Source organism: Mastigoproctus giganteus, chromosome 5, assembly GCF_048544385.1.
Source record: "Mastigoproctus giganteus isolate SK-2022 chromosome 5, ASM4854438v1, whole genome shotgun sequence".
Taxonomy (NCBI): Eukaryota; Metazoa; Arthropoda; class Arachnida; order Uropygi; family Thelyphonidae; genus Mastigoproctus; species Mastigoproctus giganteus.
In genome coordinates, this window is record NC_143579.1 from 13,074,561 (window position 1) to 13,087,204 (window position 12,644).

General features: G+C 32.7%; 1 protein-coding gene across 5 annotated transcripts in view; it reads left to right on the top strand.

The window, feature by feature from the left end:
• LOC150085178 (eukaryotic translation initiation factor 4 gamma 3-like) overlaps nt 1–12,644 on the top strand; it is a 791,506-nt gene that overhangs the window by 369,894 nt on the left and 408,968 nt on the right. For all 5 annotated transcript variants that reach the window (XM_090373913.1, XM_090373915.1, XM_090373911.1 and 2 more), the window contains one exon: nt 1,762–2,542. In XM_090373913.1, the coding sequence (XP_090230039.1) occupies nt 1,762–2,542 (781 nt within the window). The remainder of the gene's footprint in view (nt 1–1,761; nt 2,543–12,644) is intronic.

Genomic DNA, 12,644 nt, shown 5'->3' on the forward strand with positions numbered 1-12,644 from the left:
GCAGAATTTGAATTTGTGGAAGTACAATGTGTACATAAAGGAGAGACAGGATAGAAAGTGAGCAGGGCTATGCTCTTAGGTAGGAAACATAAAATCTAAGGCAGTGCATCTAGTTGACATTGGTGGCCAGTGGAATGTTGAGTCAGTTTGTTATGACATAAGCACTGGGAAACCAAAAATGAGAGTAGGAGTGTGTTATAGGCCTAATGACTCGGAGTATATTTAACAACTATACTGAGAAATAGACAGAGAAATTCTGTAAATCAGAATGTCTTATAATGGGAGATTTTAATTTCCAGCTATTGATTGGAACTTGTGGGCTGGTCACTAGCACACTAGCAAGACTTTTGTGGATTTATTGGACTACTGTTTATTATAGAAGCATGTTTGAGAGGCAACCAGAGTAAGTAATTCTCTTGATCTGATTATCAGCAGTTATTATTCATGCATTAAGAATCTGCAGATAAATCACTGCTAGGTGTCAGTGATCAGTGTATTTATATGGGATTTACTTAAAGTTGTAGCAAATAGGTAACTAAGTGACAATGGTGATCTCAGACAGTTTAAATTCTATACAGTGGGTCCACTGATGATGTTAGCATCAGGAAATTCTAAATGGGAAATATTCAGGAATTAATCTTGGAAGCTACTAGGCTCTTCATGCCAGCTAAGAAATACTGTTCAATGTTTAGGCCTAAATTGATGTCATACAAACAAAATGCATGAGAAATATAAATTGTCAGGAAGCAAGCCCAATTCTGATGGGATTCTTCCTCTTGTTCAGATTATGCACTTGAGAGGGTATACATTCAAATTGAAGGACGACGGTAAGGAAAGAAGTGCAAAATTTACCTTTAGCCAGTGAGTGGTTGATTTCTGGAACAAACTTCTGTCTGTAGTTGTGGAAGTTGATAGCTTAAATAAATTCAAGGAAGAACTAGACAAACTTTTGGAGGGAATGGATAGGTGAAATGGGAAGAGGTTTTTTTTTTTTTTTTTTGTTATGCTGTTATAAGCTTGCTTTCTTGCATCACATGCCACTATTAATGCTAATGCTAACTTTGAAAGGTCTGATATTAAATGCTGCATGGTAGCTCATGTCGAATACCTTCTTTACAACTGTTTAGTTTGTGTTTTGTCATTAGTTCCAAAACAAGTTGACATAGCAGTCTGACATTGCTGACATTTTGAACCAGAGAAACTCATTCCAAAAGCTTTTGTTATGCTGTGAGAATTAAGACCATTACTTACCTATACAGTTTATATCCTGCTGGCTGACAGCAAAAACAGATTAAAGGTTATGATAGTCCTGCAAAGAAACTGCAACATGTAAAGAATGAAATGCTGCCCTTTTTGTATGGAGTCTTAAAGACAAATGTTGTTGTTGTTGTTGACATGAGTACCTAATTCCTTTTTTAATATTTCCAGATGTAAAGTGTTGGATTTTTTTTTTTTTTTTTAATATTGTGTGCTGGATTTTTTATAGTATTGTAGATATTAAGAAAATAATATTGTAAACACAGTTTACAGTATTATTTTCTAGTACTACAAGGTGAATTACTTAAATCCGATGATTGCCAAATGTCCAAAGGTACTATCAATTAATTCCCAGACTCGCTCGTGAGAAATCAGTAATTTTTATCACTATTAAATTACTTTTAGGAAACTATCCTTGACACTGTTCAGTTATTAATTTCAGTATCTCATTAGTTTGATTAATATTCATTAATTTGTTTTTTTATTAAATCCTGTTTTAACTAGGAGACTGGACCTAATCCAAGTGAAATTGTTGCCCAGTTTGCAGCTCAGGTGGCAGCTGTTGCAACTTTAGATATTAGTAATAAATCACAGGCTTCCAAAACTAGTTCTATTGTTCCATCGCCGCATATGAATTCTATAGATGGAGATCAGGATATATGTTCAGAAATTGTTGTACAGGATAGTGTTATCGAGTCTGACCTTGAAGCACTTGATGTGGATCACATAGTGCATGATCAAGGCACACCTGTGACTGAGGTTGATATTCCACCATGTGCCTCATTGACATTACATGACATTAAAGATTCAGAGAGGAATTTAATAAGTGCTGAAAATGAAGATGAAAGAGAATTATTTCAAGAAACTTCAGAAGTAGATAATCCTTCAGAATCTTTAGAACCGTCTTTGGTACTAGATGTTAAGGGACCAATTGAATATGATCTAGATCATACAGAAAGAGAACTTTCTTCAGATAATAATTTAAATATCAATGCTCAAAAGGCTGTTTCAACTTCGCCATTGCAAAATGAAGTTCTTCAGCAAACTGAACTGGTTCTAGGTAAAATTGAAATCTCAGTTCATGATCCAGTAATCAAAGAAAGTAACATTAATAGAACTGATTATTCAGAAGAGCAAGGTATTTGTTTGTTTCTTTCTGATATTGACCAACCAAAAGAACAAGAACAGCCTAAAGAAGTATTAGATCAAAATGAAAATAGGCAAAATGGTGAAATACTTGATCAATCCAATTCTCCAAGCCATGAAGAAAAGCTCATTAATGAAGGTAAGCAATTTTATAAATATAAATTGTAATAGGTGAACTTGAATTTGAAAACTTTAAATTTTTTTGTGCTTGATAATTAAGAAATATAAAGGTTAGGAAAATGGATTCAGAATAATTTACACACACACACGCACACACACACAGGTTGCCTTGCAACTTTGTCATAATTATGGGAGTTGATTTCTGGGGTTATGCTTAGTGAAATTGGTCTGATTCTTAGTGATTACAGACTATTTAAATGTTGTAGCTATGAGTTTGTAATGGCATATGAGCTAGCAAACAGGTTGTGCTATGTCTTAAGAGAAATGGTTGTTTACAAAAGCTGTTAGCATTTACATCTTCTAATAAAGGATGTGCATTTTGTGTACAGAGTTTAGACAATAAAGAATGCGAGATTGATTGTTTATTAATAGTCGTTTGTGAGAAAGTTACCTATTGCTGAGTATGTCATTGACAACTAAACATCCAATATGGTAGGATGTGTTGGGAGAAAATATAGTTAGCCTTTGTAAATGCGGTAATTTTCTAATTAAATGTACCGTGCAATGTAATCTTTTACCCTTCTGCCCCCTCCCAAAAAAAAAAAACGTAAGGAAAAAAGAAATTTTTTCCATTACCAAATTCTTTGAAGCCAATCTACATTTCAAATCCCATAGTTCATCAACTTTTGAGAATTGGTTGCTATTCATATATACATTTTTCACTGAGGACGATCTTAGAAATCACATCCTGAATTTATGACAAAGTCATGGGATATACTGTGTGTGTTTTATTACGGAAATAAGTGGCATGGTTTATTACTGGTACACTCAAGTTATATTTGAAAATAGGAATGAACCCCCCCCCCATTTATATAGAAAGGACAACGAGAAATATATCAAACAAGTTAGACAATTGTATGCATTGAATTACATTTCATATGTGCAAGAATTTTTATAAATAATTTTTATTTTAGAAATTTCAGAATTAATAATTATATTTATATAATTTAGTTTATATTGTTTACGATAATTATTTTTATATAATATAGCACTTTATGTGGTTGCATTGTGAAATTTAATGACATTTAGTTAAATATAACAAAGCATGAGATTAAATTACCTGATATATATTTAAAAAAATAAATAAATAAAAATAATGGATTTCTGATTTCAGTAAAATTTGGAATTGCTTGACAAATGCTTCCAGGATATTCTAATATAAAATAAAATGAAAATCGGTTCATTCATTGGGAATAAAGTTACTATATCTGGGTAGATGGACATGCTAAAGCTAATACATGCTTATACATTTTGCAAATGAGCCTTAACAGTATGTGGATTGGGGAGTTAAACATAGTTCCAGTTTTGTCTTGAAATAATTTCAAATGAATTTGCCTAAAGTATGAGTAAACATGCCAAATGGTTAAACATGAGCACAGTTAGTACATGCGTTTGAGTTTATAAAATGAAAATAAATCCCCTTTCTTGTTTATATTCTTTTATAATCATCAGGTCAGAGAAGTTTACAATAAGTCATGAATACAGTCGTTAATCATATTGAGCAGTCATGGGCTTGAACCACGGTCTACTCAGAGTGGTTGTGCCATTGCACTTTCACTCCTGACCACTTGCATGTTTCAAGCTCATATAGCTACTAAATACACTAATGCTCTTGTGCTTTGTCTTGCTCATACTGCTGAAGTATGGACAGAAAATTTATTTTAAAGAACTCTCTCTAATGGTTTCTTTTCTGTTACTTTGTAGTAGGTGCAGCAAAAAAGTCACTGAGTAGACATGCTGTTGCATTGCCTTGCATACAACACTCAATGTTGTATGCAAGAAGCAAAACTTATGGGAAAATTATACATGAGCAGATTTGTGGTGCATTTTACATGTCGACATGTATTTTGTATGGTTATACTATATATTTTGTTCAGTGACATTAATGTGCATAAGTGGTTGGCAGAAAATAAAAAAAAAAACATCAGTCATGTCATGATAATTCTGTTGCATCTCCATCAAAAGTTAAAGTTGATTAGTACCTTACTTTACCGCTTTTATTGATGAGGTAAATCTCATCTTATTTACACAATAATCCCATTCTGAGTGCCATGGAATTAGAAGAATCCTGAAAAGTATCAATTTCAAAAAAAATCTGCAGGTCGTGATGGCAGCATTTCTTTTGCTCCAGAGTTAAGTCTCTCTCTCTCTCTCTCTCTCTCTCTCTCTCTACACAGGTTTCTGATATCAGGGTGTTAAATTATTTTCTTCCAATTATCATTCCATTTCGCTATTTTAACTCTTTCCATAGTAACTGGAGAAATCCAACTGCCACCTCTTACACTATCTTGAAACCTTCAATCCATTTAATGATTGCCAATGTGAATTCTGTTAGTACTGATTTTGTAGTTGATAATTTAGCTTATATTACTCATCTGTGGAACATTTTGGACAAACTCAAGCAGTTATTCTTGATCATGGTTGGCATAAAGCCTGTTGAGTAAGTTTCCATCCTTATTTTTTGCCTTCTGATTTTTGCAACTGGGTTGCCAGTTTCTTCTGCAACCACTGTTAAAACGTGTTGATAGATGGATTGTTGCTTTCTAACTTCTCAATTACTACCAGCCAACCTAATGCAGGTCACCCATCCATTGTTTTGATGATAATGCATTCAAGTTTTTCCTTGATTTGTATAAACAGTTACAACTTCTTCAATATCACTGCTAGTTACATAAGTGCCGATCTTTAGGTATACTTCTTCAATGAAAATAAGATAGTAATTTCAGTTCTTCTGAAATCCAGTTTTGTCTTATTTCATGCCAAAAAAGAATCTGCTGTTCTCATGCATGTTTTCAACAGCACTGAGATTTCTAACCAAATATGCCTTTATTGGAGATAACTCCGCCTTCTGTTATACTTGACGTAACCATATCATAAGGTCATATGATATCAGTGATGCAGAGGATGTAATCAATGATTGTGTCCTCGGTATCTAAAAAATATTAGGTGTTGGGCCAGTAAATGGTTGTTTGTAATGTATAAAATAGGTTGACTGTGATACTTAGAAATATAATATAATTTTATGAATGCCAGTATGAGAAATCTGAATTACTTGTCTGATTTAGTTTTTAAGTTCACTTCAAATTTTTACAACCACCTAATGTGTTTATATAATTAAAAAAAAAATTAATAATGATTCATCAACCAGCATGTTTTATTTAAGATGATGATATACTTGTAAAAAAAATTGTGTTAGGTCAATCCTGAGACTTTTTGTTTATAAAATCGCTCATATGATTGGAGAGGTTGTTGGCCCCTGTACTGGGCTTTCTCCTTTTCTCTCCAAAGATTTGATAATACTGTACAAGTTGAAAATCCATCCTACAGTGGAATTCTCATCATCTAATATTTTCATATCTGGGATGGTACTCCAGAACTTTTTAGAAACTCTTAGTCTGTTCAACAGAGAGCAATTAGATTAATTAATGATTCTTCTTTTACTCTCCTCCCTCTCATAAATTTTTAGTTCCTTCTGCATGTCTTTTTTACAGAAATTTCATCAGCATTTTATTTCTGATTTAGCATCTGTAATTCCATTGTTTTTTCTAAACCATTCTGAATATATATGCCTTAGTTAGTCAACATCCATTTATAGTTCATATGTGATCTCATCAAAGATAAATGATCTTCATCATTTATCTTTCTACATAGCTGCCAACTCTTTTCAATTAAGGATGGAAAATACACATTGAGACAATACATATTGAACATTAAAGCTAGCTGGTATGGCATTTGGGGAGGAGAAAAAAAAAAAAAAAAAAAAAAACATAGCAGAAACAGAATAGCTTTATGAAAAAATTTGCTAAATTTGTGGCCAGCAACTTACTGTTGTGAATTCTGAAGACAAGAGCATGTTTCCTTATGACAGTTGAAAGTCTTGGTTCCAAACGGAATTCATAGAAGGCAAGTTGGCCATCTGGGTTATTGGAAGTATTAAATTAAATATTATTTAACTTTAACTGAAATATAATTTTATTTGAAGAATTTTTTTTGAACCAAATTGAAACAAATGAATTTTGAAAAACAAGCACATAAGATTTCCAGTACTTCTCAATATCATTGAAGGTAAAGAAATGATACTTTGCAGATGAGTATGTAATTTTAATGTGAAACACTATTAGATGCCGTTGTCAAAGAAGAAATAAGTGATGTATGGTGGTCCTTATTTGGAGAACTGACATGAGTGCAAGGGAGCATAAAATATAATTAGTTATTCTAGGTCATTATTGTCATTTTAATAATTCTTCATAGCAGTGCTATTATGAGTGTCACGATTATCCAGTCAGGCAAAATATGGTACTTTCTTGCCATAAGCATATCATAAAAATATTGTATGTAATCAGTGATGCAGAGGAAGCACCATTGATTGCTTCTTCTGTATCCATGGCATCACTGTCCCATGGCCAAGAAGTATTAGGAAGCAAACGGTTGCTTGTAGTGCACATTTGTACTAGAGTACTCTAGGTTTCAGTAAAATTTTGGTTTTTGGGTTATAAAAAAATCTATTTTTTCTTCCTTTTTTTTTTTTTTTTTTAATTTTAAAAGGTTATGGAAAAGTTTTGAGAATTAATTACCTACTTTTATTTATAATTATAAAATAGTTTGTATCATCATCCTGTAGAATTCATAATTTTCATTTCTGTGAATATTGGAGGGAGTTAATGGATATGTAATAGAATTTAGTATTCCTTCAGTTTAGTTTGACTTCACTGGGATTATTGGTTTTGGTAATGTATCAGAAGCATGGCAATAAAAAATACCCTCCCTGTATTTGTTAAAAACCTACTTGTGTATCTTTTTCCATCACAACCAACAATTTTAAAAGATTAAAATTTAAAAAAATATATTAAAATAATAACAGTTGTCTTTTTTAAATTTCTTTATTCATGCTTTTCCTCAGAACAATATACTGTAAAGTTCCTGCCTTCTGAGTTTAAATAAAATACAATAATCTAGCACTTTGAGTAGGTTAGCCATCAGTGTTAGATAAGTTTGGGCTTATACTCACATTAAAGTTAATTAATATTATGAATGGATCAACTTCTGTTGCTAATATCTTTTAAAACAAATGGCACCATCAAAATATTAATCTGCTATTTCAAGGACAAAGGAGGCATCATTATGAAGGCTGTTCCAAAGCTACTGGTTTCTTATCAGATCATGGGTGTTTTTTTTTTTTTTTTTATTCTGGCATGTTAGTAATGTATTGAATCATAGTGAATGGCCTAATTAAACACAAAGTTTATATGTATCTTTTGTTCTTAATTCCAGCAGCATTTATGCCTCACTGCTTAAATTTAAATTAATAATAAAAACAGTTATTTTTGAGTGAAGAAATTTGTTCTGTCTTGAGTATTAGGACCACAGTGTTACCTTTGGCAAATGCAATTCTGCTGACTACCTAATATATAGGATTAGATCATCCTTATATCATCTCCATCAGTAATTCACTTACCTTCCTTTCAAAAATTTTAAACTTTATTCTTAATCTAACAAAATGCAAGTTTCAAGAAAATAAATTCGGGTGTCCTGTCTTTTGGATCACCCTAGAATATACCGTAATATTATAACTTCCTATAAATAATGTTAAAACTAGACATTGGATATTTGCTAAAAGATGCAAAATATGTGTACAAATATGCAATAAAATATTAAAAATATGCACCGTAATGCTATTATAGATTATAAAGTTTTTTTTTTTTTTTTTCTTTATTTATTATAAGTTCACAATTAATTGAACTATTTCCTTGTATTCAATACAGGCTGGCCTCAGTTATTGCGATTAATTCGTCCCGCAAGTGCATCCTGCAAAACGGAAACATGTTAATCGAATATAATAATCAATAGTAAAAATTATAATTGGTCCTTGACCTTCAGGAATGTCCATAAATAATTTTAAAAATGCCTTTTAAATAACTTTTTAATTGTGTACCATGTAAAAGATAATGAAAATAATTATGGAATTAAATGTTTATTGCATAAAACAGCAGTTCCCAAACTGTGCTGTGGAATATTTTAAAATTTTGAGGGAAATACAGATACTTGACATCTGTCAGACACCGTGCAAACTACTAGCTTGAGGTAGTTTACAGTTTCAACATTATTTATTAAGTTAACTATTAGGTATTTATTTTGACTTAGGGCACCGTGAAAAAATTACTGAGACACTAAGAGTGCCATGAACCGAGAAAATTTGAGAACCTCTGGCATAAAATACACAATGAAGAAACTATTTGTTACGGAAATATTTGAACAGAGTCGTTTGAAAAGCGTTTGCTTTCTTTTTTTCATCAATCAATTTCCGGTAGCTGACAACAATCTTCTCTATGCCCTGGCGAAATAAATATCACAGAGAATCTGAAACCTTTTGTTTGAGGTTCTCTGTGAATATTAGTTTTCATCTAAAAAATTGAATTTTTAAATGAGCCAAATGATGAGCCAGTTACTTGTAGACTTGCATTTAAAAATTAGAATTTTTAAATGCAAGTCTGCAAGTAACTTTATTAGCGGGAGACAAACAAGTAACACATCTTCTTCTGATGGTTGATGGAACACACTGAGGCGGAGCAGCGGTCAAATGCTTGTTTATTGCCCGTCCGATGCGCAGTAAGCTTAGCGTGCGATTCAAATGTTTTTCAATTATCACATAAAAAAAAATGCATTAACTGGAAATTTGCATTGTGTAAGTTGAAAAGTGGTATAATTTTTTCAAATAGCTATAACTGAAAAACAGTTTAATCGAACTCGCATTATGCGAGACCTGGCTGTATTTAAAATTAATAGAACTGTTAATGAAAAGTTTTAGAATAAGGATCATTTTACAACTCGCCTGGAATAATTTTTGGACAGTAAACAGCAATATGTTTTTCAATGTTATTGATTATAAATCTATAGCATTTATTACCCAGAATCATTTTAAAAGCAGAGAATGATCCTTCCACATTGACGGAGATGATTTGCTTAAATTTAAAATTATGAATCACTCTAGCCTCTGTGTGCAATGGAAGTTCATTTCTATTAACGTAGTCATCTATTTTCTTGAAAATATGAAATCCAGAGTTATTTTTTGAAACACAGTTAAGTTTATTCTTATTCTATATGAAGAAGTTCTCTGGGCAGCGAGAACAGTCATACATTTTGTCAATGATATACAAGAATTCTGCCAGCTGGGATAAGGAGATGATTATCCCACTGCATATAGTAATGGTTAGGGCCACATCTTGAGTACTACATACAGATCTGGGAGCCTTAAAAATTTTATGAAGGATGTGGCTCTGTTGGAATGGGCACAGAAATAAGCAACAAGATTAGTTACGGGAAAAAAAGGAACTCTTACAAGGAATGGCTTAATTTCTGCAAACTGGAGCATTTGGAGATTAGTCAGTCAGCTCTTCTATGAGAAGATCTGATTGATGTGTTTGAGGCTTTGAATGGATTAAGTAAGCACAGTACATATGGAATCCTTCCTCTTGCTCCAACCACATGAGAGGGTCATAAATTCAAACTGAGGAAGGATGGTTGCAGGGTAGATGTGTGGAAATCTGCCTTCAGCCTCTGGATTGTTGATTGTTTGAACAAACTTCCATCTGGTGTTGTAGAAGTGGTAGTTTCAATAAATTCAAGGAAAAACCGAGGCAAGCTATTAGAGGGGATGAACAGGTAATATAAGAAGGGTTTTTTCCCCTCCCTGATTTATGTTATTTATATAAGCTTGTTGCTAATCAGAAAGACTTGAGATAACAAGGATCATAATTCCATTTGAATATTACTAAAACATTCTTAGGATGAGAATGATTGGGTTTGATAATGGAATTATGATTGGGTTGGAGAATTCTGGAAGGTGACGTTTCCATTTTCATTGTTTCTATTCTAGGCAGTTTTGAATCTTGGCTGTTCCTTAATTTGCAATTAAAATATTGAATTGCAGAATAGCCAAATTCCTTAATTCACAATATTTTAATATTATTTTTTTAAACATGATTAGTGATATAACATTCTTTTGTGAACTAACTTACCATCTACGCATGTGGGCAAAACAAGAATGGATATGTTCCTGGGAACAAGAAAGGGTTCCCAGAGAGACACACCTGTATTCCCCGGAACCTTTTTTTTGACCTATCAAGACTTGTCCGTGAAGAGGCGAATTTATAACATCTCCCCAAAGTCACATTTCTGAGTGGTCCTTGTGACCTTTAACAGCCGTACCAAACCAGATGTTATATCTCTTGACTCTTCAGGTGCCCTGACATGGTAGACCTGATAGTTTGGTGATATGGTAGTTTTGCAACTGCATCTGTATAAAGTCTGTTTTGTGGTAGGTTTAATTATTGGATGGCATACAAGAAGCTTGTTTATCAGTGTACCATTAATCTTGTTCCAGAATAGCAATAAACAACCTTCTAACAAACTTTCTCATGTCATAAAATAATCATTGTCACTTTAAAGTATTTGGAGTGGAGTGATAAGAACTTTTATGGTTCTGATACAAATCTCTGCTGGTGCACTGCATTTAAGAAAATAAAAAGTTGTGCACATACAGTAGAATATCGAAAATCTGGCACTTTTTGAATGTATGAGGGCAGAAGGAAAATAGGATAGCAGAATTTCAAGAAAATGTACCACAGTTGGGATATTTATGCATTATGTTCCATTAATAATTTCCAAATACACCAATTTCTTTCTTACATATTTTGTGGAGTGTGTTGTTGTTACTGTGTGTTTACAACATATAAAATCATCATTTTGCAAGACATTCATACTTGCTCACAGTACAGTACTTAATAGTACAGTAGTGTATATTTAGTTTTTAACACAATTCAATTGTCAAAATTATATTGCATTATTTATACCTAATGTTAAAAAAAATTGGACAATTGCAACAGCCATTCTGGTGGAAGCATTCAAAGCTGCAACCTTTACTACCCACTAGACCATTCTGGCAGTATTTATTAGCATTTTGGCTTAATATTGGCAGTTATCACTATGTGGAGATTATAGGGATCAGAGGTACTGTATTATCTAGTAAAAATAACAAATATCACTGAAGATATAGGCTGTGTGTCACCTTCAAAAAACTGGAATTTTGAAAAATCCAGCATGTTTTGGCTCCCAAGGGTGCCAGATTCATGAAGTTCTATTTTATTTCTTTTTCATTTTTATGGATTTTTGTTTAGAAAATTGCAGTAATATTGATTTTTACTATTATTCATTCCAATATATTTTAGTCAGGGCCCTTTTAAGGGAGGATTACAGTCCTGGCTCCATCTGTGAGAGTGTTTTCCCAAAGTTAGTTAATTAAAATTTATATATATATATATATATATATATAAAAAAAAAAAAATGGTAAAGTGCAGCCATTATCAACCCACTGCAGGATGGAAGCCTCCTCAACAATTCATGCTGAGGATAATGGACCATAATCTGCCATGCTGGTCCGGTGCGGGTTGGTAGATCAACCGTATTCAGCAGTCAGGGACTTGAACCCCGGTCTACTCAAAGAGTGTGTGCTACTGCACTCCCGCTCCTGATCACTCGGCTACGGAATACTTATACAAAATATACAGTAGAGCGTCGATAATCTGAACGAGCCAGCACTTTTTTTTTTTTTTTTTTTAAATACCCTTGGTCATAAGGGACTCACATCTGGTGAATATGGGCTTGGCACACTCTGGGTCCTGAGCTGGATATCATCATTCTTCTCTTTCTTGGTTAATCCCATCTACTTCTGACTCTCTCTGTCTCTCTTAGGGTAATTAAAAAAAATTTTTTTTTTTTTTTTTTTGGCTGGTGCAGCATAAGCTTCAGGCTTCCTTGCACCATATAGTTAATAATAATAAAATAATTGCAGTAAGCACCAGTTATTGTGATCATGTTTGCAAATTGAATTTTGATTTTATTAAACAGCAATTCAAAGAAGCAAAAATTGGAGGAATATTTTCCACAGGCTATAAAAATGAAGATATAAAACACAAATTTACGCTTTTATTACGTTATCAATGAACAAAATTAAATGATACGTGAAAATCGGAAGAATATCCACAGGTTAGCAAAATAAAAATAAA